Source organism: Perissodus microlepis, chromosome 5 (genome assembly GCF_051167445.1).
Source record: "Perissodus microlepis isolate ML-2025 ecotype Zambia chromosome 5, ASM5116744v1, whole genome shotgun sequence".
NCBI lineage: Eukaryota > Metazoa > Chordata > Actinopteri > Cichliformes > Cichlidae > Perissodus > Perissodus microlepis.
Window position 1 is genome coordinate 23,367,783 of NC_140465.1, and position 27,816 is coordinate 23,395,598.

Below are 27,816 nucleotides of genomic sequence, written 5' to 3' on the forward strand. Positions count from 1 at the left end.
GTGTGTGTGTGTGTGTGTGTCCTTTGGATTTAAACAGGATAAAAATCAAATCTGTGTGTAAAGCTTTAGAGTTAAACAACAAACAGGTATGTTTCTTTTCATGCATGCATTTATTTTCTATTCAAGTCTATATTTTATTTTTTATACATAAAAATAACACCACTGGTAGACCAGTTAAGTATACACACACATCCCCAACCATAAAAGTACATGAAAACAATCAGCATGTGATTGCACATTCATCAGATTTTGAGGATCTGAGTTCCTACACATCGACTCACTCACTCAAATGCTCTCACATGCACACAGACGCACAACTGCTGTACAAGATCACCTCAACAGAAAATGCATTTTTTGTTAGTTCAGAGATAAGATAAGATAGAATTCCTTAGTGTTTTTGTCCAAAGTCCGCTTCTTAAATCCATTTGGCAAAAGATTTCTCTAATGGGAATTTTGAAAATTTGCGAGCGACCATCAGTGTCCTTATATCTGAAGATGCCATCATGATTAAGACACAGAGGACACCTCTGTCTTGCTTGTTGAAACGGAGGTCTCATCCTCCACCATGCCGCCCATTCCAATGGTGGATAGCATGCAGTTACGGAACTGAAAGACACAGCCAATTCAGAAACTCAGTAAACAGCAAAAGACTGAAAAACAGAGAAGAAAACTATAAGAATACATAACACCAACCTGTTTGTTCATTAGCACATAGATAACAGGGTTGTACAAGGCTGAGCTTTTTGCAAAGAAAGCAGGGATGGCTGCAGTGAGGGCACTGAAAGAAGCTCCCTTGTTCATGAAAATCCAACCGGCGAAGCTAGCATATGGTGTCCAAGCTATTAGGAAGCCCATGACCATCAAGACACACATACGGGTCACTTCCTTCTCAGCTTTCTGGGTAGAAGCTGAGTCCTGCTGCTGTGCTGCTGCCTGTTAAGTTTTATGGTCAGTTAGGTTAATATAACACCAATAAATTCCACAGTAGCAATGGCTAGCTTGGTTAGATTAACTGATCTATTATAAATAATTTAAGAACTTTAGCTTCACTTACAGCTTTGACTGTCATCACAAGACTTCCATAAGTGAAGAAAATGATGAAGACAGGACAGAAGAAGTGAACAACAAACATGTAGATGACATATGACTCATTGTTGAAACCTGGAGCCAGTGTGTAGTAGTCAGGACCACAGGAACACTGCATTCCCTCAGGAAGGTACCTGTGTGAGATTGTGAGAAAGAAAGTCATGTCCTCATTCAGTAAAAATAGCTCTTTACATTTAACATCTAGTTTTGTGAGTGAAAATATCTCATTTTCAAGTTAGTGGCTTAAAAGTACAAAAGGCTATTTAACTAAATAAAATATTCAGAAATATTTGAGTACCTTGACCATCCAAAGAGTGGAGGTGCAGCACAAGCCGCTGCCATGATCCATGTGAAGAGTACTCCAGCACCAGCATGAGTTCCAGTGAACTTGAAGCTTCCCATGGGTTTGCAGACCACAATGTATCTCTCAACAGCCAGGACAACAAGTGACCAGAGAGCAACTTCACCTGTAGACAGAAAAGGTGAGTTATTCATTGATATTGTATATCTGCCAATGAAATAGAAAGGATCCTGAAAAGGATCTGACTTCTTGCTTACCTCCTAGTGTGGCCATGAATCCCTCAATAGCACAGAAGGTGGCTCCAAGAATGAAGTAGCCATTAAGAGCTGATGTGATGGTGATGGTGAATCCAAAGCAGCACATGATGAGTCCAGCCACAGCCAGGTTGACCAGGATATAGTTGAGAGGTTGCCGGAGCTTCTTGTTCTGAGCAGTTACGAACAATGTCAGGCCATTGATGGGAGTCCCAGTGCAGATCAGGAAGAACATGTAGAAAGCCAGGAGCTTGAAAAAGATCGGGTCTGCCAGGTAATACTGATTGTACTCATAAGGACTTCTAACAATCCCAGTCCTGTTGGACATGGGAATGTAGAAGTTCTTGCCTTCAGTGCCATTGGGCTCAATTCCTCCTTCCCAAGCCATCTTCTGTTGTCTAGTTTGCTTGAGTTTCAGCTGATGGAATATCCCAGTAGTGTTAGAAAGGTGTAAACCAACCACACACAGGTAGTTTATGGCTGCCTTGGTGTTTTATACCTGCTCAGGGTTATCCTCAAATTAGCAAAATTAGATTACAAGAGGATTGTGAGGAAGTGAACAGATCAAGTCTGACTGATAATTGACTTTAAAAAGCAAAGAGGGACAATGACCTTAGGGTCAAACATCTTGGCCTCTCGACATATAAATTTCTTCATTTTGCAGAAAATTACGCTTCACATTACACACCCCCTTCTTATAGGAAATTATATTTTTCTTTGCTTTTGGTTGTCATTGCTTAAATTCACAGTGTAGTACAAACATTGTTTCAAATAGTTTTAGAAATTCAGTTTAAAGTAAAATAAATAAATAAATAAATAAATAAGTTTTATGGTTGGAGTGTTTAAAAATGAAACCTCAGAAAGGAAGTAACCATAACCTTAACACAATCCTACAACTATTGTATTAAAATATGTGATTTGGAGCATTTGAAAGAATTTCTCCCAAGTCTTTGCAATTAGGAGATAGAAAAATGAAGTGTTTTTAAACTTTTGATCATTTGTTTAAACAGTTTATCAAAAGAAGTTTATCAAAGGAACTAAAAGGAACTAAAGTGATTAAGGAAATTGTGACTATTAAATATATGAATACCTATGACAATTATTCATGGTAAAGCAAGACTGTTGATGTAGCGATGTATATCTTATTTGTTTCAATACATGTTGCGTGTTCAGTACCCCATCAGCGTGGTGGGGTCAAACACAAAGATTAGGAAAAAAACTGAGTGTATTCAAAACAACACAACTGAGGTGTTACAGTAGATGATTCAGCCAACTAGTCCAATGCCTAATTAACGCCTCAAAGAGACGTTTAACATTTGACCATGAATATGTGAACTCACGCCAGCAGTTAACAGCTTAGAACAGACACGCAGACATTACATAAATGTAACGTCGGTGTCAGCATGATTTTGGTCGTTTCAGGTGTCATATAGTATTTCTAATTTACTTAGAGTGTGTCTAATAAACGCCACCCTCAGCGGCAGGAAGCTCATCGGAAGGACATATTCGGGTGTGCCGAGAGTCGTTTTGGCCTAGCGTGAACAGTTACTGCACAAACTGCTATACTGCAAACAGTAACAAATGACCTCTCTGAGTTCACTTCAAGTGCAACTCGCCACTGGGTGTCCCCTGCTGCGCGCTAAAGACTCCCATACTGTGTGTGCGCGCATGCACCCGTGCACTTCTTTCGCAGTGCTCCCAGTATCTACCTGCTTCTGCTACAGATTACTTTTAGAGAAACCGCGAAATGGATGATCGGAAGAAAAGAAAAGGACAGAGGCAGAGAATTAAAAATGACAGAAATCCCTCAGCGTCAGACGCACCTAAATACCGCAAAATAAGCCCCAGTCGGGGATCAGGTTAGTCAAAAACACTCGCTATAACACAAAAAGAATATGTAGATTGGCATTCTAGCTCGTAGTGTAGTGAATATGCTTGTTTTTGTTTTTGTTGTTGTTGTTTTTACTTTGATAATTTTGTTTATTGTTTGAATATAGTGATAGTTATCTGGACACTCGCTTTTCAAAATGGGTATACAACTATTTTTTATGCCTCCCGTGGTGCGTTGTGTTTTTAAATGTAGTTTTCCCAACCATATACACGCTTTCCTCGTGTACAAAAAAAGGCACATAAACGCAACACACTTCCATAAATATCTAGACGTGCGTGAATCACGGAGTAAGTGTGCTGCATGCAATATCTTACGCCAAATACGAGGAAGTGCCAAAGCTTGTAAAACTCGTTTGATATTCTGAGCTAGTTGGAGGAATTTATTAAATACATGCAGCTTGATACAGCAGCTGGATCAATAGTGTAAGAGGATTGTGCTGACGTTTGACTACCAAACCGGGGAAACAGGTGTCGCTTCATCAATTAATTAAGTAGTTTCTCCGGACAAAATATGATATGTTACAATATTTAAGCGATTCCCCCCTTTTTTGTAATCCACGCAGACAAAAGATTCAACCTAATGAGCCATACTGGGAAAAACAGTTACTCTCTCTGTCATGTATTATTCAATAAATGACGTGAGCTGCACTCCCAACGCCGACTTTTACTCACTTAATTATCCCTCAAAATGTTAGTTATAGTGCACTGATTTGTTTGGTACAGTTGCTTTAGCTCACTATAGTGCGTGTATTTATACTTAGGCATTATTTAGCCAAAGGGATACGCAGTAACAGTAGGCTAATGTACGGAAGCTCCAAACGCAATTTCATTGTTCTCTGACAATGACAATAAATACTTATCTATCTATCTATCTATCTATCTAATGTGTGTTAATTGGCTGAAACGGTTTTGTCGTCTTAGCGCAGTGTTTGAACTCTAGCACTGGGGAACAGGACTGTAGGCTACAGTAGGATGGATTATTAAAATTTTGTCTCTTTCTTCCTGCAGAGAAATGAAAAAGCTAATCTTGTTTCTCATTCAGATGTTATAACTGACTGTTTTGGCCGTGCTAGGGTTGAGTGGGGTTAGTTGGGTTTGTTAAGGGACTAATAAATGTTAATGTAATTACTTTTCTGTTTATATAATACGGCGTACATAGCTAATTACTAACATATGGTAATTAGCTAAGGTTTTTACTGCAAAAAAGAAAAACGTGTTTGCATATTTGAATCATATTTTTTATCGGTACTGGTAATATTTCCACGTAAAATAAAAACAGCAGAAGTCATTCTCATTTATGCAAGTGATTAGAAGCATTTTTTCCATTAAAGAAAAATGTGTCTTTTGTTTTTGAAAAGTTATGATAATTTCATTGAAAAATGCGATTTATTGTATAGCCACCTCAATGGGTGTCATTTAAATTGTAGAAAATACGTTACAAAAATTTCAAATGACAACAAGGAGTACATTTTGGGGGTGTTTATTGATCTTAAAAATGCATGTGATATGGCAGATCACAGATTACTAATGAAAAGATAGACTGATGCTAGCTCACTCATGACTGAGCACATCTGTATAAAAAAATCATCATGTACAGATAAGAAATGTTGACTCTGGTTTAAGGTTACTTATCAGGTTCCATAACCTTCAGTGCTGGGCTCTAAACTGGAAATATTATAAATAAATGACACATGTAATGTGTCTAAATTGTAATCAACATTGTAGTCATTTGTAGTCAATTGTAGTCAACATAATAATATACTTATTAATACTTTGTGTACAGGAAATACAGGCGACCAATAAAGCCAGTTGAACAAAAAATCTGTTTATTCTTCTTTCAACATGTTGAGGTGATGGGTCAAAGGAAATGATTGTGACATATGGTGTCGACTGACTGCTCTTCCATCTTGTATGTCCGTGGGAGGGTCAGGATGTTCATGGTTTGGATCACTGCTGATGTTTGGTTCAGAAGGACAGTGTTCTCCTCTAATTGTGGCAATGTTGTGAAGAATCACACATGCCACAATAATGTCACATGCCCTTTCTGGGGTGACCCTGAGTCTTTGAAGGCACTGGAACCGGGCCTTAAGCATTCCGATAGTCATTTCAACTCTGGCTCTTGTCCTGCAATGAGCCAGATTATATCGCTGCTGTGGGCCCGGTTCAGGGTCAGGGTAAGGGGTAAGCAAATAGGGTAAACATGGATACCCCCTATCACCAAGCAAGTAGCCAGTGAACTCTCCTAAGACAGAAGGATACACTTCAGTTCAAATGTCCCTGTAGCAATTGGTCTTTATATATTTTAAAGTATTTTCAACTCACCATGTCCAAATTTTGTGCTCAGTGTACATTCACGAAAAATTCGTGAGTCATGAACAGAGCCTGGCCACTTGGCTTCCACATTTGTGATAATGTTGGCAGCATCACATATGATCTTCACAGTGCAGAGAACACAAATTAGCATCCATTACTATAATGAAATAATTTGTTAGTTTGAAATGCTACAGGGAACTATGTACCTGTACATTAATACTGTGGAAAGACTTCCTGTTCACATAGTCTCCTTCATTTACTGAAGGAGCAATGATTGGAATGTGAGTGCCATCTATACAGCCAATCACGCCTGGGAACCCTGAAAATAAATGTAAAATTTAAGTAGTAGTTCAAGTATCACCACATCATGAATTAAGTTTTGTTCATCCTGATACCTGCAATTTTGTGGAATCCCTCTTTGATAAATCTTGTGGGTCTGTGACCGGGGAACACCACAAACGAGTACAGGAGACGTTTCAGTGCAACTGTAACATTCCTGACTGCCCGACAGACGGTAGCCTTGGAAACGTGCTCAGCGTCACCAATATTATACAGAAAGCTCCCGTTTGCAAAAAAACGAAGTGCAATACAAATAATATGTACAGAACTGAGAGAATGTCCGCGATGTGTCACATGAGCAATATTAGGCCTGAGGATGTTATTCAAATGAATTATAGATTGTGCTGAAAAACGGTAACGTTCACACAGAAAATCATCAGGAAATGATAAAATGTCCAAACGCGCTCTAATCACTCTCTCCCGGCGGAGAGCTCTGCGGAGAATTTGGGCTTCAACATCTACTGGCTCTTCAAGGAAGGGGCACGCCATGTCTGACACTTCCTACAGTCAGGTTTCCGACAAAGAGGCGGGGACAGTCAGGGTTAGTTGCAGTAAACCTGCTAGGGGGCAGGTTAGCTTCACGGAGTGTGTCGTCATGGTGACTCACTCAGGCTTCATCTGAACTCGCTTTGTGAAACCGAAGACCCAGAGTTTTCGTTCACTCAGGGTATACTTACTCAGAGTTTGCACTAAACCGGCTTCCTGAAATAGGGCCCTGAGGTATGAAATTCTTTTCAGATCAACTTTGATGGCTTCATTAGCATTTTGTGTAAATGTTTGTGTGAAATTATAGCTTTGATGAGGTCTTTCTATATTATTTTTAGTTCTAAAGTATGTATATGTGTACATATAGTATGTATATTTACAGTACAGTATGTTGTGTTTGTTAACATGTTTTCAGGTGGAAGCAGAATTTGTGAGGATTACTACTGCTCCACTTGTTCCAAGGCTTTTTGCACAACTTGACCAATACACTGACCAGCTCATAAAAATCTTCAAGAAAAAAGCAGGCGCTGCAGTGAAGAAAATTAGACAAACTTTGGCCCCAGCCACAAAGGTGCGTTATTCTGTTGGTAGCAAAATATTATGGCGTTATAACATCACTTTCAAATTTAAACAGCTAGTGTATGGTAGCTGCACAGTGTTCATTGTACTTACATTTATATTAAGCAAGACAAAGTTTGGTACTCAAAACTTTGGAAAATTAAAATTACCTAATCATAAGTAACATTGTATCCCTCAAATTACGGGTTAAACCATAACTGAATGTTTTTATGTTAAAGATCAGTTTTTGAATGCAAAAAAAGATTATGTTTTTTTTTCTTTACCTTCGTTATAGACATATATAATGTGGTGGAAACCCTGCCCAACAGGTTAACTATTCATGTCCATGTGATGATCAGTTGGTCTTGTGTGCATGTCTATCTCTGCAGTAAATATGTCATTCATTTTGCGTATAATGTGAGTTTGTGTCATCCTAAAGTATTTCTGTTTTCTCTTCCTGTATCTCTGCCACTCTCTACAGAAGGAAACTATTGAAAAGGGGAGGGAGTGTGTCCTCAGGGCACTACCTCCTCACCTGAATGAAGACCCAAGAATCCTCTTCAAAGAATACCTGGTTGGTAATTTGAGTGTAGTTTTTATCTGTATTAAACCAAATCTTGAATAACTAATGTTGTCACGTGTTGTAATGTTGTTGTTATTATAATTTGCTGAGGAGGCTGAATGTGAATAAAATGGTAAATTGTTGAAAATAGCAGATGAAGGGAAAACCTACATTTGAGAGAAATTTAGAAAATTTGTAAAAGTTTGTAAACTACTACAATTAGAGAGATTTTACCCATGTGGCGGGGCTAGTAAGAGACAATCAAAAGTATAGAGATTTAATTGAGAGATGATACTGCACCAGAAATGTTGAAGGGTGGTGTGTATATTAACGTTCAAGGCATATTGTTATGAGGTGGAAATATGTTCATATTGTGTTTGTGCTACATTGTGTGCATTGTAAAGGTAATTGCAATACATGCTAAGAATAAGGGTAAGTTAGGAATGCAAGATGAATATAAATTTTGGGGACTTTTAAAAACGAACAATTGTTTCCATGTTAAAATGTTTGCAACTCCAGTTTTTTGCTCATACACTGGTAAAAGAAAGTGTTAATTGGTTACTGCTGTGCTGTTGCAAAAAAACTGAAAGCTGATAAGCTGTTTTATTGTTAGACCATAATGTTGGCATGTTTTATTAAAGTTTTATTTGGGATGTTGATATAATTTTGTTTGATTGCTAATATCAGTGGACTATTAATTCTTCTTCTTCTTCTTCTTCTTCTTGTTATTATTATTATTATTATTATTATTATTATTATTTCATTAATTTTTTTTAAATTGTGGCTGTTGAGGTGGACACTTACTTTGCATTGTTAAAGGAAAGCACTTCATTGGCGTTGTGTTACTGAACTGACCCTAAGCAATCATTGCAAATAGCAACTTTGCAATCCATTTCAGACACTTTAAAGAAAAAGCACTCCACAGACCTTACTAGCATCACATGTGCATAACTCAAGTGTCATCTTATCAATGTGTTATGTGGTCTTCAATGTTTTTTTTTTCTTTTATTTCTGGCAGATACAGACATTTAATTTAAAGTCTTGATGTTGCATCTGTCTACATACTGTTAGTTACTAACCCTAATGAGCTGTTGTGTTTTGTTTCAGACTGGATTTACACAAAGGCTCACTGAATGTGTTGGCAATAAAGGAAATTTAAAAAAATAAGTTAGATGTACTTAATTCATTTGTGTGGAACCTGTTGACATAATAGATTTATGTAAAACTAATTAGTAAAGCACAAGGTGGCTGAAAATATAATATTTGAATTAATCTAACTTAAATTTAACATTTTACTGCCACAAATAAGAAATGTGTTTAAGTAACTAATCTAAACTATCTAACCTGTAAATATATCATTTATGTTCATACAACATAACTTGATTTAGGTAGTCTTAAATATCTTGTTAATCCTAAGTAGTTTATTAAAATTAGATGACTTAAAGATTTTTGCTTTAAACTAACACAATGCAATTTCGTGGAACCTGTTGACAAAATAATTTTAATTAAAGTCAACGTTTCATTTTTTTGAGTGTGTAAACCACCACAGTAAATTTTTAATAACAGAATCAATATGTGATTGAATTACATACTTTCACCTTGTTTTTTTACACAGCCATTTCTAGAGGCTCAAAATTCATTTAGAAAATTGACCGACAAGACATTTCAAGGCCATGTGACTCCTGTTCCCTTGACATGACATATTTGCTTTATCACAAATCAATCATTAGGCTTAAAAAATAAATCTGTCACAGGGGTAAACAAAATTTTAGAAGAAGCTAGCTACATGCAGTGGCAGAATTATTTTTATGTTTAAAAAACGAAAAACAACATTAGCCAAGTCTGGAATACTCTGGAAGAGGAAGGCATCTCATCAACATTTACAAACAGGAGATGCCTTCATTGAAATCCAGAGGATTTTGTATCATGATGCAAACCTCTGGTTACACTCAAGAACAAGAAGGCCAGACGAGACTTTGTTAGAAAACATTTAGAAAACATCTGAAGGAACCTGGCAAAAACAAACACCTGGAAGAGAAAGTCAAGAAAAATATATATAAAATATGTATAAAAAATTGTATCTTGGTAGATTTAAAAAAAAAAAAATGTATTTAATGAGATTTTCCAATGCCTGACTAAAGCTGGCAAGGAAACAAAAAAATTGTCTGCAGTTTGTGGAAAATTGTTTATTTATCACATCCTGCGGTAGAGTATCACTTCCTGTTCCTGCTCAAACACAGTGGTGTTTCTGAGTAGCTTATTTGCTTAGCAATTTAATTAACAACTTTTAAATACATTCTTCTTTCATAGTATAATCTTCACGTGCTTCATCCGAAGCACACTTTCTGTGTACTCACTACCTAATTTATAGCCAAAGTATTCACTCACTGTCTCTGTACTGTTTCGCTAGCTTAGCTTAGCTCAGCTCGTAGCCGACTCGTTAGCACCATGGCTACTTCACCTGTCCCTCCTGCACTTTCTTGCTCATTGTGTCAGATGTTTAGTTACTCCTCGGCCTCCTTTAGCAGTAATGATATCTGTAACAAATGTAGCATATTTGCAGCTCTGGAGGCCAGGATTACTGAATTGGAGACTCGGCTTCGCACCCTTCATTCACCCGTAGCTAGCCAGGCCCCTGTAGCTGGTGCAGCCGAAGATAGCGTAGGCCCCGCTAGCTGTTCCCCGGCAGACCCCAAGCAGCTGGGGAAAGAGGGCGGCTGGGTCACGGTGAGGAGGAAGCATAGTCCTAAACAGAAGCCCCAGGTACACCACCAACCCGTTCATGTGTCTAACCGTTTTTCCCCACTCGGTGACACACCCGCCGGGGGTCAAACTCTGGTAATTGGTGATTCTGTTCTCAGACATGTGAAGCTAGAGACACTGGCAACCATAGTCAATTGTCTTCCAGGGGCCAGAGCAGGCGACATTGAAGGAAATTTAAAACTGCTGGCTAAGGGTAAACGTAAATTCAGTAAAATCATAATTCACGTCGGCAGTAATAACACCCGGTTACGCCAATCGGAGGTCACTAAAATCAATATTGAATCGATGTGCAACTTTGCTAAAACAATGTCGGACTCTGTAGTTTTCTCTGGTCCCCTCCCCAATCAGACCAGGAGTGACATGTTTAGCCGCATGTTCTCCTTAAATTGCTGGCTGTCTGAGTGGTGTCCCAGAAACAATGTGGGCTTCATAGATAATTGGCAAACCTTCTGGAGGAAACCTGGTCTTGTTAGGAGAGACGGCATCCATCCCACTTTGGATGGAGCAGCTCTCATTTCTAGAAATATGGACAAATTTATTAAACCCCCCAAAATATGACTATCCAGAGTTGGGACCAGGAAGCAGAGTTGCAGTCTTACACGCCTCTCTGCAGCTTCTCTCCTCCTGCTACCCCCCCCAAAAACCCATCTCCATAGAAACTGTGTTAGCTTCCAAAAAGACAAAAAACAAACTAAAAACCAGCAACAAACAACTTAAACATAAACAATTACAAAGAAAGAACAGTACAGTATCCACATCTGAACCAAAGAGTAAAACAGTGAAATGTGGATTATTAAATATTAGGTCTCTCTCCTCCAAGTCTCTGTTAGTACATGACTTAATAATTGATCAACAAATCGATTTACTCTGCCTTACAGAAACCTGGTTGCAGCAGGATGATTATGTTAGTTTAAATGAATCAACACCCCCGAGTCATTCTAACTACCAGAAACCTCGAAGCACAGGCCGAGGGGGCGGTGTGGCAGCAATTTTTCACACCAGCCTATTAATTAATGAAAGACCAAGACAGACTTTTAATTCATTTGAAAGCCTGATGCTTAACATTGTCCACCCCAGCTGTGAAACTCAGAAACCAGTCTTACTTGTTATCATCTATCGTCCACCTGGGCCTTACACAGAGTTTCTGTCTGATTTCTCAGACTTTATATCTAATTTAGTTCTGAGCTCAAATAAAATAATTATTGTGGGTGATTTTAACATCCATGTAGATGCTAAAAATGACAGCCTCAACATGGCATTTAGTCTGTTATTAGACTCAATCGGCTTCTCTCAAAATGTAAAAGAACCCACCCACCACTTTAATCACACTCTAGATCTTGTTTTAACATATGGCATAGAAACTGAACATTTAACAGTGTTTCCTGAAAACCCTCTCCTGTCTGATCATTTCCTGATAACATTTACATTTACAATAATTGATTACACAGCGGTGGAGAGTAGATTTTATCAAAGTAGATGTCTTTCTGAAAGCGCTGTAACTAAGTTTAAGAATATAATCCACCCACTGTTATCATCTTCAATGCCCTGTACCAACACAGAGCAGAGCAGCTATCTGAACGCTACCCCAACAGAGGTCGATTATCTTGTTAATAATTTCACCTCCTCACTACGTACGACTCTGGATACTGTAGCTCCAGTGAAAACTAAGGTCTCTAATCAGAAGTATCTGACTCCGTGGTATAATTCTCAAACACGTACCCTAAAGCAGATGACTCGTAATCTGGAGAGGAAATGGCGTGTCACAAATTTAGAGGATCATCATTTAGCCTGGAGAAATAGTTTGCTGCTTTATAAGAAAGCCCTCCGCAAAGCCAGAACATCTTACTATTCATCACTGATTGAAGAAAATAAGAACAACCCCAGGTTTCTCTTCAGCACTGTAGCCAGGCTGACAAACAGTCAGAGCTCTGTTGAGCCAACCATCCCTTTAACGTTAACTAGTAATGACTTCATGAACTTCTTCACAAATAAAATTTTTATCATTAGAGAAAAAATTACCAGTAATCATCCCACAGATGTAATATTGTCTACAGCTACTCTTAGTACCATTGATGTTAAGTTAGACTCTTTTTCTCCAATTGATCTTTCTGAGTTAACTTCAATAATTACTTCCTCCAAACCATCAACGTGTCTTTTAGACCCCATTCCTACAAAACTGCTCAAAGAAGTCCTGCCATTAATTAATTCTTCGATCTTAAATATGATCAACCTATCTCTAATAATCGGCTATGTACCACAGGCCTTCAAGCTGGCTGTAGTTAAACCTTTACTCAAAAAGCCATCTCTAGACCCAGCAGTCTTAGCTAATTATAGGCCAATCTCCAACCTTCCTTTCATATCAAAAATCCTTGAAAGAGTAGTTGTCAAACAGCTAACAGATCATCTGGAGAGGAATGGTTTATTTGAAGAGTTTCAGTCAGGTTTCAGAGCTCATCACAGCACAGAAACAGCTTTAGTGAAGGTTACAAATGATCTTCTTATGGCCTCTGACAGTGGACTCATCTCTGTGCTTGTCCTGCTAGACCTCAGTGCAGCGTTCGATACTGTCGACCATAATATCCTATTAGAGCGATTAGAACATGCTGTAGGTATTACAGGTACTGCACTGCAGTGGTTTGTATCATATCTATCTAATAGACTCCAATTTGTGCATGTAAATGGAGAGTCCTCTTCACACACTGAGGTTAATTATGGAGTTCCACAGGGTTCAGTGCTAGGACCAATTCTGTTTACATTATACATGCTTCCCTTAGGCAGCATCATTAGAAGACATAGCATACATTTTCACTGCTATGCCGATGACACCCAGCTCTATCTGTCCATGAAGCCAGATAACACACACCAATTAGTTAAACTGCAGGAATGTCTTAAAGACATAAAGACCTGGATGGCCGCTAACTTTCTGCTTCTTAATTCAGATAAAACTGAGGTTATTGTACTCGGCCCTGAAAATCTTAGAAATATGGTATCTAACCAGATTCATACTCTGGATGGCATTACCTTGGCCTCCAGTAACGCTGTGAGGAACCTTGGAGTCATTTTTGACCAGGACATGTCCTTCAACGCACATATTAAACAAATATGTAAGACTGCTTTCTTCCATTTGCGCAACATCTCTAAAATTAGAAATATCCTGTCTCAGAGTGACGCTGAAAAACTAGTTCATGCATTTATTACTTCCAGGCTGGACTACTGTAATTCATTATTATCAGGATGTCCAAAAAACTCACTGAAAAGCCTTCAGCTAATCCAAAATGCTGCAGCAAGGGTACTGACAGGGACTAGAAAGAGAGAGCATATTTCTCCTGTTTTGGCTTCCCTTCATTGGCTTCCTGTTAAGTCCAGAATTGAATTCAAAATCCTGCTCGTCACATACAAGGTCTTAAATAATCAGGCCCCATCTTATCTTAATGACCTTGTAGTACCATATCACCCTATTAGAGCACTTCGCTCTCGCTCTGCAGGCCTACTTGTTGTTCCTAGAGTATTTAAAAGTAGAATGGGAGGCAGAGCCTTCAGTTTTCAGGCCCCTCTTCTGTGGAACCAGCTTCCAGTTTGGATTCGGGAGACAGACACTATCTCTACTTTTAAGATTAGGCTTAAAACTTTCCTTTTTGCTAAAGCATATAGTTAGGGCTGGACCAGGTGACCCTGAATCCTCCCTTAGTTATGCTGCAATAGACGTAGGCTGCCGGGGGATTCCCATGATGCATTGAGTTTTTCCTTTCCAGTCACCTTTCTCACTCACTATGTATTAATAGACCTCTCTGCATTGAATCATATCTGTTATTAACCTCTGTCTCTCTTCCACAGCATGTCTTTTATCCTGTCTTCCTTCTCTCACCCCAACCGGTCGCAGCAGATGGCCCCGCCCCTCCCTGAGCCTGGTTCTGCCGGAGGTTTCTTCCTGTTAAAAGGGAGTTTTTCCTTCCCACTGTCGCCAAAGTGCTTGCTCATAGGGGGTCATATGATTGTTGGGTTTTTCTCTGTATCTATGAAGCGCCTTGAGGCGACTTTTGTTGTGATTTGGCGCTATATAAATAAAATTGAATTGAATTGAATTGAACTGAAGAAAACAAACACAGCACATAGTGATGTTGAAGGATTTTCATCCAATTATTAAAAGTAACCGAACAAATTCCTCCACTAGTGGAGGACTTTAAATATTGTCAGAGACACTTTGCCACTTTTTGCATCTCCCAAAGGCAAATTGGTCCAGGATGAAAGGACATCTTAAATCGATTCTAAAAAATTCCATGTAATGAAAACTGAGGCACTAAAATATATTGTTAAGAAAAAGGTTATCAGGGCCATTCTTGCCTGCCAAGTAGACCCTCTCTGGGCCTGCCTCATGTATTATGGGTCTGTGCCTTAGTGGACTGGGAAACATCCAAAGGCAATCTAGTTCCTGATTTCCAATAGGTGGAATAATCCGGAGAAAGGGGAGCCTGGTCTTTGGCTTCAGCCAGACTCACCTTAGAATGCAACACAATCTCCTGCAGAGGAGGTGGATTATATACTGTACGGAGATTTTGGGTAAGAGGATTTCTTTTACCTGTGTCTTTGGGTTGAGGGAACAGCATCTGATTGTTGTGGTTTGCTTTTTGAGTCTTCACATTCTTCAAATCCTTATGTGTTGTCTCCAAAATGGAGACCTTTTTGCAGCCACAGTACAAAGACATTCAATTTTTAGGGGTTAATTGGTGATTCTAATTAACCCAACGCCTAAATGAAGACCAGCTTTTTACCACTGCAAGGTGAAAAATGTTAGATTGTTATATCTTGGAGCTCAATTTACATTTCTGCCTTTAGCCCTCACCAGTTCTGTTCATATCTAGGTTTAGTGGGTGCATCTTTGCATTTTGAAGATGAAGAGGTCCTGTTCACATCATGAAGGGTTAAGCTTCAGCTTGCAGAGGAGTCTTTAGTTTCTGGTTGGAATAGAGCGGTGTCTTAATCAAGAAAATGTTGTTTTGGAGTGTAGGGTGTTTCCAGCATTGAAGTAGCTCCTTGACGCTCTTGTTAAAACTCTGCAAAAAGGAAGAAAATAAACCACACAACATATCTAACATGTATTGAACTTTATTAACACATTATTAACATTTTTGATTGAATTTATTTAGGCTAAATGTTCGAAAATGTATTCATATATTTTCTAAGATAAACTAATAATAATAGATTTATTTGCATTCAAATTCTATTCTACATGAGAATAAAGTTTTATTATAATAATAAACAATCAAAGCATAAAAACTGGTGTACTATGTTTCTACATTCCAAGTAATTTGACAAGCTGCCTACATTATATACTTATAGAACATAAAGTAAATACATTTTTCTATACTTGTCCTTTTTTACTTTTATTATTCCATCATCAATGTGGTACAGAAAATATATAATTCTGACATGAGCTGTTATGTATAAGGAGTACTTTTACTTTTGATTACTCTTACTTGATACGTTAAAACTTCTTCTGTTTATTAAATCACTGCAGTCAGTTTCCAGTTTTGATTTTTTAAGAAACCAAGCAGTTATTTAAATGTAAATAGGCAATATTCCACTGATCTTTGCAAAGTAGGCAAGTCCTGCTGCTGTAGAGAGAGTAAATGTTCACCACTACATGAACTTAAACAAATCCCATATATCCTCATTAGGAATTTTGTATTAAAAAATCTTAATTGTGCTACATTTTTGAAATTTCCAGATAATTTGAGAAAATTAAAAAGGCTGGACACTGATGAAAATTTTTCCCCAAATCCCAATTCATCCCAAGAATGAATTTAACAAGCAAAATTAATAAATAAAAAAACAAAAACAAAACTATAGTAGTTACATGAATGCTAATAGCTCTAAACAAAACATGTTAAATTAAAATTGGTATGACAAAGACAAAAAGCTCAGAGCTTTTCATTTTAAATCCATAATTTTCAAGTTAGTTAATAACACAGTCAATATGCATTTGGCAAATACCCTATAATAACTACAATAACCACATTGAGATAGTTAAGTTCTCACTCATTAAAATAAATAGAATTTATCACCAAACATGCTTCACATATGAAACCACATCCTAATAATATCATTTTCTCTACTGCTGAAAACAAAACATTCATTTCCCTTAACATAAAATGCCACAGATCTAAACTGAGTAGAATAGTCATGATTTAAACTGATCCCTTGACTACAAGGGTAGCCAAACTTTCACAGTCACTGTAGTGGACTAAGCAAAGATTTCAAATCTTAAAATTTCCAGTTAATACTTAAGTCGAGTGGGAATTTACAAAAACAGTGCAGATGAAATTGTGCTTTGATTGAAAGCAGCGTCTCACTTTATTGCAACAATATTGTTACAGCTCAAATACTAATTTGTAATTTCATGTTCTACTTTGCCCTGAACAGACTACTTCTCACTGTAGCTCTGTCTTTCTGACAGGCTCATCAGGTCTGCTTTTATGACTGCTGTACTCTCCATGCTGCTGAGCCTGTGGCTTGGTGCTGCGTGGGAGCCTGTGGCTTGGAGGGAGGCTTATACTACTATACTCTAATACTTGATATTGTGAAGCAAACAGGTACTTTGTCTTCTGTACTTCTCCTATAGAGTAAGTGTTCTTGTCAGAGCCCAATCATTTATTCAACAGAGATTCTGTAAAATGACCTCAAGAAAGACACTCATCCTGAGAACAGGACTGGGATTGTTAGAAGTCCTTATGAGTACACTCAATGGTAGACCCGATAATTTACAAAGTTCTAGCTTTCTACATGTTCTTCCTGATCTGCACTGGCACTCCCATCAACGGCCTGACATTGCTGAAGCAGCTCATTAAGGATAAAAGGCTCAAATGTCTGCACATCACTGGCCGTATTCACCAAATCTCACAGTATAAAGAGATGTTCCTCGTAACTAAACTTTAAGGAAATTCTTAAAATGGTAAAGTGTTTTGATCATTTCTGCCTTAAAGGTAAGATTAAATACAGATTAAAACTAAACTTATCTACAAAGTATCTTAAGTAAGCTTCTGAGGTGAAAAACAGGAGTAGGAATGGAGACTTTTAAGAGGCTAAGAGTTTCTTAAGCAGAAGAGAAAGAAATGGTGCTAAGACAAACAGGGAGTTTGTGTTGAATGTCAGCAATTAAGCAAATTTTACAGATTAAATTGAGTAAGGATAAAGTTTGCGCTCAATCTCATTAGAGATGCGCTTACAGCTTCTGTCCAACAGAATAACGAGCAACAGTGCGTCAGTTCATCAGCGATGACTTGTGTCTGTTGCATCCATCTGGAAGCACAGTCATCACACAGACAGTTACAGTGCTTTTAAAAGTCATATTGCTATATATTTATATCTTATATCTTATATATTCATGCGTAAAATTCTTGTTAGCTTAAGTGTATTGTGTTTTTATTATCATTCATGCTCGATTCAGAAAGATTTTTTGCTTGTATTATATTTGCATTAAATATGATCTAACTTTCTGCAGCCTTTAACTGCACTTTGTTCTTTACTCCTTATTTGCACTTAATGTTTTAATGTTGCATTAAACTTAAAATTGTTCCAGGTAGATTATTTCTGTAAACTACCAAACGAAACTGTGGGTGTTCAAAGGACTTCAACCTCCTCGTCTGGTTGGAAATGAGGGTGTAGATGTATTATACTGGACACCTCTAGGAATTAACAAACACTTAATGTAATTACAGTTCCTTATGTTATAAATGGTGATGACCTCAACTTAGCGAAATTAGATTTCAGGTTGGGTGAGGTTAAGAGAAATTTGTTAATGATCTTAACAGTAAATCGTGTTTTAAGTCTTTCTCTTAATTTGTTACCTGAGGTCAGGTAATGAGGCTACCACCTGAGGCACCTTGAGGTGTGTCGGAGTTGAAAGGTATTATCTGCAGTCTGGTTTCCACTGTAGTGTCATCCGTTTAGCTATCAGCTACTTACCACAGTCAAACCCTGGTAGAATATTATATTAAAAAAGAATAAAATGGAAATGCTTAGTGTATGTAATAATACTAATATATATATATCTGCAATGTATAGATATGTTTAAGCATCCAAAGGGCAGTTAATACACAGAGGTCGATCAAAAATTATAGCATATTGAATATTCACACCAGTCAGCAAAAGCCAAAATTAAAATAGCAATAAATGATATTGAAAATATAAAAGAAAGTAAATTTATTTATTATCATATCAAATCACATTTAACTGGGAGTAAACAGAGCATCACAAGCAAGTTGATCTGAATTAATCACAGGTAACAGAGAAATGACTTGGTTTCTCCATCATGTAGCCCAATCATAATCTATCCTTTCTATCTGTCAAATAAACAGAAGGATAACTGATATTAGATGTTCTTTGCCACTGATAGTGTTGCAGTAGCTTAAAGAAGACAACAAATTGGCTAAGTCTTTACTGGACATTTTCTTTCCGACCTGTGACAGTAAGCTTTTACCACACCACAGCTACCACAGGTGAGATACTGAGGTTAATCCAATCAGGATAATGACACCCAAAGTTCCTCCATATGGAGACAGACTGTGAGGGTGAAAAACGCTTGACTGTAGGTCTTGTCTGAAATAATAAACACATAAAAATTTTAATGTAGGGTAGTTAAGCACTGTAGGAAAGAAAGCACCCACAGTGAATTGGATTAGAAGAAGGCAACACATACATTTCAACACATACATAGCTCACATTAAAAGAGACAGACTGTGTAAAGCACACTATCACTAAACATTATCTGCTGTAGTTAATATATTTAACACTCTAAAATCAGTACACATTATTGTTCTTACACTCTAAAAAATATTCATGGTGTTTGTAGGTAGAACTTAACAAAAAAGCATTTTTCTACTTAAAAAAGTAAGTTGTCTACATGTACACGTTTCAGTGAGTTGACTAATCAATGTTAAAAGTCAGTGCAACACAGAAATTAATAAACACCTCCTTAACTTAAATGTTTTAGTATATTGAACAAAATACTTTTGTCATCAATCAACAACAGAAAATATTACGTTTGTGTAACATGTAAAAGTGAGTTTGAACATCCTTCGTGTTTGAACTGCCCATAACTGGACCATAACGAAAAAATAATTACAACTGCCATAAAAAAGAAGAAACGGAAAAAAACTGAGGTTGGCACCACTACCTGGTAAGTTTCTTGTTTTATACTCTTTTATAAATATGTACTAGGTACAGGAATTTACTGCATAAGTTTAGTCTGACAATGGCAGCTACATGATGTGAATTGACACTCTGTGTTATGCTAGTTGTTACTCTATAAAAGTAAAAGCATTTGAATTTTTTCCTGTTATTAATGAAATCTGTCAATTAAATCTGTCACTCTGGTGGTTACTTTGGTTAGCCATGGGTGTGTATGAGACCATGCATACAGCAGAGGGTAACCCCGTAGCATATGTTCGTATCATCACAGGTGTAGCAGTTGTCTTCATTCTTATCACTTTGTGGGAGTAGAGGTGTGTTTCACTTAGACTGTGTTCGGTGAGTTAACTAAGCATTGAATTCTAAATAGATTAATTACAAGTTATATTTGTACACTTTAAATTTGATGGTTTTAATTATAGTTTAACTTTAGCAACTTTACTATGCTAAAGTTGTTAGCTAGCTTTCTTTTAGCTAGCAAACGTTCCTCGCAAATACAAGAGTACATTGTCAATTTTTTCACTTATACTTAAAGTTTGTCACTTGTCAGGGTGCATTTGGTTAGCTGATAGACCTTGCAGACAGCAGAGCATGTTCAATTTGAACCTGTATATGTTCAAATTAACCAGTCAGCAGCAGCCTGCATTTTTACCATGGTGTCAGAGTAAATTTGTGTTTCAACGGTCTTGGGTGAGGTAACTAATTACTGACAGAGTGAAATGTGGTGAATTTATGCCAGAGTATTTATGTGAGTAAAAGTATTTCTATCAAATGTATTGATATTTTAAGCTCGAATGTGAAATATGCCTGAGGTTAAAGTTAGTTGACCTAGCAAGAAAAAACAAAATTGTGTGTGTGCACACACGAATTGCTTTCGTTACCTTCTGTAATTGTAAGCATAATGTGAAGTGTGGTATTGTGGCATGTCAACAGTGGTCTTCAAATAATTAAATAGAAAATTCTCTCACACATTTGGATATGACATAATTTTTCCAATTTTAAACTACAGTCTGTAGATTTATTTTATTATTTTTGAATTTTGGATTCATCTTTTCAGTGTTTCATTGTAGTGTTTTAGAGAAGGTTTTATACTTAAAATAACTTGTTAACTCAAAAGCCTCGATAAGTCTTTGCATTACCAAAAGTTGCAATAAATTTCAAAATGCACTGGACTTGCAAAATTTGCAAATTTGAAACACCAAGAAGGAATCAGCTCTTAAAGCATTACAGGCTTAGACATAGCCATGGTGAACTATTTATGCCTTGTCTATACTGGGATTGTTACTGCTCATTTAAAACATGGAATAGCTTGCGAACCCATTTATCAAGAAGCCATTCATCCTCTGATACAATGACATGCTCAGAAGTCTTGTCTTTCAAATGTCCATGTTGCTCTTTAAGCACATTTTCAACTCAAAGGGAATATTTTAAGCATATTGGGCACCATTTAAAAAAACTGGAAACTGTCGCTTGTGTTTTTGAAAACTGTAACTTCAAAACAAACGTTCATGGAACATATGCTTCTCATAGGAACCGAAAACACAATCCTCACTCATTGGATGACTTAAAGCCTGAGCTGCTACAGAGGTGTGTCAATCGTTTGAATACAGGAGATGATCCTCTTGAGGAACATATTGAAAATCCATTGAGTGAAGATGAAGCAAATGCAGAGGATGAAGAAATTGGTGAATTGCCTAATTTAATTGAGAAACATTTAGCCCACCTACTACTAAAACTGGAAAGTATATACAATGTTTCTCACAAGTGTATTGATGAGTTAGTTGAACAGTTACAATTCATTTCTTCCTCTGCTTCAGGTCCTATTCTAAAAGAGATTTTACAGTTAAGCCTAAAGAAGCATAATTGTGCCTTTGATGATTTAGTGATTTCAGATATGGTTGCAGACCTCTGTCAGTGCAACCCAATCACATTGGCTTTTGGAAATAAAGGTCCTCTTTCTACCTCTTACAAAAGAAGCCAATATTTCAAGGAGCATTTTTGTTTGGTAGAACCCACTGAGTATTTGCTTAGTGTTGGGGAACGGAGAAGTTTCCAGTATGTACCTGTTTTAAAGTCACTGAATGAAGTCTTGAAAAAAAAAGAGATCCAAGATTTCCTTACACAGACCTCAGAAATGGATTATAGCTCTGAAACACAATACACGTCATTTCATCATGGCACTAATTTTAAAAATAATCAACTGTTATCAGAAGAGAGTCCAGCCATTTCCCTCATTTTGTATGTGGATGAGTTTGAAGTGTGTAATCCACTTGGTACCTCAAGAAAAAAGCACAAAATTACAGCAGTGTATTGGGTTTTGGCTAATGTACCACCATTGCTCAGGTCCTCACTGACATCAATCTACCTAGCCATTCTATGCAAATCTGATGATATAAAACAGTTTGGTTACAGTGCTGTCTTTGAGCCACTCTTGAAAGATCTTGCATGCCTAGAAGAAGAAAGACTTTACATTCCCTCATTAGGCATATGCGTCAAAGGTACTGTGTTTTGTGTTGTTGCAGACAACCTTGGTGCACACTCTCTCGGAGGATTTGTGGAGAGTTTCTCAAGTGCGTATGTCTGCAGGTTTTGTCTTGGAGAACGAACCCAAATCCAAGTAAGTGACGTTCGAAGTGGAGCATTTAGTCAAAGAACAATACAAGAACACAGGGTACATGTTGACACTGCAAAAGGAGATAAAAGTCAGTCTCACTGTTACGGAGTAAAAAAAACTTTGCCCACTGACCAAAAACCTAAAACATTTCGATGTTTTAACTGGCTATCCGCCAGATTTGCTACATGATCTCTTTGAAGGTATTGTACCTTTGGAATTAGCACTTTGCCTTAGTACCTTAATCAAGGGAAAGTATTTTACTTTGGATGAGCTTAACAAATCAATTAAACAGTTTCCATACAGATGGGCTGATAAAACTGATGCCCCACAACCAGTTCCATTGAATTTTGCAACAAAAAAAACTGTTGGGGGGAATGCGCATGAAAACTGGGCTTTGCTTCGCCTCCTCCCCCTTATAGTTGGGGAAAAAATACCAGAGAGTGAACCAACATGGCTGCTCCTTCTCAACCTTAAGGATATAGTTGAACTTGTCCTTTCATCTGTTCATACAGATTCAACCATTTGTTTTCTTGACAGCAAGATTTTCGAGCATCGGCAAAGATTTCAGGAAGCTTTCCCACAGGAAAGACTGATTCCAAAACATCATTTCCTAGAGCACTATCCACAACTCATAAAAGCTTTTGGTCCACTTGTTTTTCTGTGGACTATGCGTTTTGAAGCCAAGCACAGCTTTTTTAAGCGTGTGGTGAGGCATACCCGCTGTTTTCGAAACATTCTGTTGTCTCTATCAGTGAAGCATCAGTTAATGATTGCCTACCATCTACAAGGAAATCAAACAGCCCAGCCTTCTTTACAGGTAACAAAACTATTAACAGTGAATTTGACTGTGCTGAGAGAAGACATTAGGAAAGCAGTGGAAAATAAGTTCCCTGGGGAGTCAAATGTCCAGATAGCAAATACTGTGTCTTACAGTGGCACCAGTTACACCACTGGAATGATCCTGGCACATGGATCAACAGGTGGCCTGCCAGATTTTGTAGAACTGATTCAGATGGTGGTAATTAATGGAAAAGTTGGCTTCATTGTGAAATGCTTAAATGCATGGTATTCTGAACATTTCAGGAGCTTTGAGCTTGAAAACACTAGAAGTGTTAAAGTTATTGAGTCCTGTGATCTGTCTGATATTATCCCACTGGCAGCATACACTGTAGCAGGGAAGCGTATGGTGACCCTAAAGCATTACATCCATGTGCCGTAGAAGGCACAGTAGCCATTTCAATACAGTATGGCCAAAGCTGCTTTATCTTCCTTGTATTAGTTTATCTTTATAGCTCAAATGGTAATGTTGTGGATAGTAATGTTTAATCAATAATTAGAGATTTAGTAGTACAACTATCTTGCTCTACCACAAGTCTGGAAGGCATTTTACACATGACTGATCTTCTCTGCAGAAGTATCTAGTTTCCAGGGTGATAGGAGGTATATTCCACCACGAGTAAAATTCAAAAGCTAAATTCTGTTTTGTTTTTTTGTTTTCCTTTTTATATAGGTACCTCAATGTCTCATCCTGCTAAACTTCGGATCATACTCAAAGAGCATAACATTCAAAAACTGGACTTACCACATGGAATCCCTGGAACAGTGGAAGAACTTGAATCTATTGTGAAAGAGACTTTTGAGGTTGATGGGAAGTTTACTTTGCACTATAAGGATGCTGACTTTGGAGAAGAATATTTTTCTCTGACATCAACAGGTGATATCAAGGACAAGGACACACTTAAGGTGGTTCAGATTATTGAACCTCCCACAATTACTCTGACATTTAGTGATGTAGACAGTTCCTTCAAATCTGCATCAGAGACCTTGGTCAATGCTTCAGCAATTTCAGAGACATCAGTCTCAGAGACATCAAGTGTGTCCTGTGGCACCAGTTGCTCATCTGGATCTCAGGATACAGTCATTCTTTCCTCACCTGAACATTTGAGTCGGCGTTTACAGCGCTGGCCTACCAATTTTTCTGTTCCTCGCTTTGCTTATGACACAGATCTTTTACTTGCTTCAGGAAATGAAACTTTCAAAAAGGATGGAACTAAACTTAACTTTACTCCACTTCTTCCAGACATCCTTGAGAAACTGGCTGAAATGATCTTTCAGTACGTTGCCTACCCAACATCTGCACAATTAGCAGATGTAGCTGAAGCACTTGTTCAACAACATCCTTGCCTTAAAGAACCGGGATCCTATAATGGATGCTATGGATGGCAACAAAGACTGAAATATAAAATGGGCAATTACAGAAGTAAACTCAGAGGGCTTGGGTGCCCTGAGCTGGATGTGAACTCTCTCAAAAGAAAGCAAGCACATGAGAAGACACCTTCAAAGAACCTCAAAAAGCCAAGAAAGGCTGAGGTGAACTATTTGCCACCTCACCCACAAGGAGAAACAGAGGAAAGCTTGGAAAAGGAAAGATTGGAACTTCTTGATGAAGTGAAGAAGAGGAACAACTATCGGATCATCAGTGAAAAAATGTCCAAAACATTCTCGAATCGCAGACAGGAAGTTGTTAATCTGGCACCACCTGTGAATGACTTCAGAAGTAGATGGCCTGCGCTTTTTGATGCAGCACAGGTGATTTTATTAAATAATTTATAGGATAACTTATAATTGTGACATTGTGCATTACATTAACACATTGTGCTTTTAATTGTGTCTTTTTTTTATTTTTTACAGATAAATGATGAATTCCAAAGGATCACCACTGTTAACTTGGAAACAACATTCATGGCAAAACTGGACCAGTATTCCACAAGAATAATGTCCCTGGTCTCTTCAAAAGGCAGTGCTGCAAAAATTAAGATTGAGCGCATCAGGAACATGTTGCAAGAGGTAAGAAAAAAGAAGCTGAATATAATTGATAATCTTACACACCTTAAAAGTTAATTATCTAATTCATTATCTCAGGAGCATTGTTGGCTATCTTTTACTGAAGAGTGAAAAAGTGAACATCAGAGGTGGACAGAGTAAAAATTTGCTAAAGAAAACATCACTCAAAATATATTTGTCTGTTTTCTTTGTTGTAAGAGTCAAGGATATAGTGATGTATTTGTAACTTGGTAACTCAGATTGAAGAGAAAAAGTAAAACTCAGATGCATAAGTATTTTGCACCTCATAAGTGAGATGAAAAGACATTAATGTAACTTTTGGTCACATAATTGCAAACTGAGGTGGGTAAATTTAAATAGGTACTTTCCATGTCACATGTAACTTGACAATACATTAAGGTAAGTATGGGTCATATTACAAATAATGTGAGGAGAAAAAACTGAGGTAATAATTTGGAGTGTTACAAGTATCTTCATCAACTGCACAATAAACGTTTATGAGGAAGACAAGTTACACAAATACATTAAAGAGGGTAGATAGGAGCTTTTAATGTTTTAATCACATCATTACAAGACTTGTCCACAGGTGGCTTTTTCCAGTTCTGCATCACATATCTCACATATAACTATTATAGTTGAATCCATAGAACTCAACAAAAACTGTTTGAAATAGTCTCCAAATCTAGGTTATATTTACTTTCACTCACCTTATCCTACTGCTAGCAAAGGGTGCATTGAAAGCAGGGCAGTATGTAACAGATTAAATTCAAGTTAGAAAAATTAAATTGTTTATTTGTTAAAAACAAAAATTAAATCAATAATTAGCAAAACGCTAGTCCTATAAATGTAATATGTTTGACTTTTCGCCTAGTAAACTTTTTTTATTCTCCAGAGTTCGGTGGAAACAAGAAGAGAGGTCGCAATCCGTTGACTGATGGTGTATCTGAAAGAGAAAGAAGAGGATCTCTTCAGAGAACAGCTGGTAGGTAAATATCACATTGTTTTGTGTTATATTTTTAAATGGCACATAAAATACCGACATGTTTCTTTTTAACCTACTTGCCAGGATGGTGAAGAACAGTTCCCAGAAGAAGTGGTAAAGATCGTAGTCACCAGACGTGCAGCAGTGTCTCTTCCAGCCGTCGCTAAAATTGTGATTGAAGGAACAGCTGTCCTGGAAGACCTTGATGTGCCCAGAGCATGTGCCTTAATGATGGGACTTATATACGCTCTCAATCTGAGCTACCCCAAACAAGTAAAGAACACTCTAGAGGTATTCCAGAAGGTGTTTCTGGAACTTGATGGGCTTAAAGCCAGCCCACGGGTAATGTCTCTTAAGTACAAACTTCTGTCATAAAACAAATGTAATTTAGGCTGCAATATTCAGATGTGCTGATGCTTGTGTTTTTTATGCAGTCTTAGACAAGTGTAGTTTTGAGAGTTCATAATGCATATAACCTTACCTTTGGATTGTTGCGTTGTTAAATATTAAAATGTTTTGTAATTTTCTTGATTCTGTGATATTTACCAAGTTGATAGGTTAAAGTTAATGTTTAATAATAAGCAGATTTGCAAAAACAAATTGCCTTACGTTGCAATGTTTGTTTTCTGAGGTATTTTAGAAGGGTGTGATTTAAAATTATTGTTATTTGGAAGATTTTATATATATATATATATTTGCTGCTTTATTTAATATACCTTTACAAATCTTTATAGTGGTTCTCAAAGTCGGTCATCAGGCCCCACTGCTCTGCTTGTTTCTATTAATAACTAAACACTGTTGATTGGCTGGTATGTTCAATTAATCAGAAGTTGTAGACACCATTGTGGAGTAAGAAAAACGAAGTAAATTGGTATGTTTTAGCTTCTGATTCAACACACCTTGTCCAGGTAATAAACATGTTACATTTTCTTTTGTTACTGAGGTTGTTTGTTGAGGAATTGTACTGAAATACATTGTTTTTGCCCACTCATTTATAATTAAAGGGCTGCTGTAATGTTTGATTTATGTTGTATGACACAGAAGTGTATTTCTTCAAAAATGTTATGCAATAAACTGTTTCATCAGTTGGAATAATTTAAATGGCTATGTTTGCATGGATAATTGTGAGTAGGATATATGTAAAAAAGTAAGTTAGATTAACTCAACTAATGTAATTTGTCAACTCAATATTACCAGGAATTCTAAATTAATATTAGGTTGCTTAAACTTAATTATGCTTTTACAGGTCAAAGTAAATCATGTTGGTTTGTTGAACCAGTTGAGTTAGCCAAACCTAAAAATTTCTTGCTGGATTTACTTAATAATATGCAAAATTTGTAACTTAAAAAGCTGAGTGGAAATTGTTACCTCAATTTTTTTAAGTTAAGCCAACAAAACATTTTTTAGAGTGTATATACACAGACATTTCTCATATTTCAGGTATGATTTGTGTGTTTGCTCATGATTAACTTCTCTTCAGACTTTAAAAGCTGAGGGAACGTAATTCCCTTTCTCGAGTAAGGATTAAGAGAATTCCTCCGGACTTGAAAAGGGGAGCAAATTAGTTTGGACCCTGTCCTGTCTATCCGGTGTTAAGATTAATTAGTGACCTCTTAGCTTCTGCACTACCTCACAACC

The 27,816-nt window shown here is 37.2% G+C and overlaps 2 protein-coding genes and 2 long non-coding RNA genes across 4 annotated transcripts; 2 read left to right on the forward strand and 2 right to left on the reverse strand.

Moving 5' to 3' along the window:
• Positions 1-91: 91 nt before the first annotated feature.
• Positions 92-2,095, reverse strand: LOC146387349 (green-sensitive opsin-like). Its single transcript, XM_084928909.1, has 5 exons — positions 1,645-2,095; positions 1,385-1,553; positions 1,055-1,220; positions 694-933; positions 92-606 (listed from the first exon to the last, which is right to left on the reverse strand). The coding sequence occupies exons 1-5, from the start codon at positions 2,027-2,029 to the stop codon at positions 508-510; spliced, it is 1,059 nt and encodes a 352-aa protein (XP_084785035.1). The 5' UTR covers positions 2,030-2,095; the 3' UTR covers positions 92-507.
• A 1,220-nt stretch (positions 2,096-3,315) lies between these two features.
• On the forward strand, positions 3,316-9,115 carry LOC146387350 (uncharacterized). The gene is made up of 3 exons (XR_014800274.1): positions 3,316-3,500; positions 7,085-7,240; positions 7,709-9,115. It is a non-coding gene; the product is annotated as an uncharacterized LOC146387350 (long non-coding RNA).
• Positions 5,336-6,900, reverse strand: LOC146387351 (uncharacterized). Its single transcript, XR_014800275.1, has 2 exons — positions 5,854-6,900; positions 5,336-5,773 (listed from the first exon to the last, which is right to left on the reverse strand). It is a non-coding gene; the product is annotated as an uncharacterized LOC146387351 (long non-coding RNA).
• A 6,659-nt stretch (positions 9,116-15,774) lies between the features above and the next one.
• Positions 15,775-27,252, forward strand: LOC146387352 (uncharacterized). Its single transcript, XM_084928907.1, has 5 exons — positions 15,775-22,355; positions 23,863-24,941; positions 25,044-25,199; positions 26,089-26,178; positions 26,263-27,252. The coding sequence occupies exons 1-4, from the start codon at positions 22,184-22,186 to the stop codon at positions 26,125-26,127; spliced, it is 1,446 nt and encodes a 481-aa protein (XP_084785033.1). The 5' UTR covers positions 15,775-22,183; the 3' UTR covers positions 26,128-26,178; positions 26,263-27,252.
• Positions 27,253-27,816: the final 564 nt, after the last annotated feature.

Excerpts from the sequence above, each read along its gene's own strand:
- LOC146387352 (XM_084928907.1), top strand. The coding sequence starts at position 22,184 with ATGCCTAGAAGAAGAAAGACTTTACATTCCCTCATTAGGCATATGCGT. Across the intron at positions 22,356-23,862 it reads GAGAACGAACCCAAATCCAA|GTACCTCAATGTCTCATCCT; the intron begins GTAAGTGACGTT and ends CTTTTTATATAG. Across the intron at positions 24,942-25,043 it reads CGCTTTTTGATGCAGCACAG|ATAAATGATGAATTCCAAAG; the intron begins GTGATTTTATTA and ends TATTTTTTACAG.
- LOC146387349 (XM_084928909.1), bottom strand. The coding sequence starts at position 2,029 with ATGGCTTGGGAAGGAGGAATTGAGCCCAATGGCACTGAAGGCAAGAAC. Across the intron at positions 1,554-1,644 it reads ATTCATGGCCACACTAGGAG|GTGAAGTTGCTCTCTGGTCA; the intron begins GTAAGCAAGAAG and ends TTCTGTCTACAG. Across the intron at positions 934-1,054 it reads TTGTGATGACAGTCAAAGCT|GCAGCAGCACAGCAGCAGGA; the intron begins GTAAGTGAAGCT and ends AAAACTTAACAG.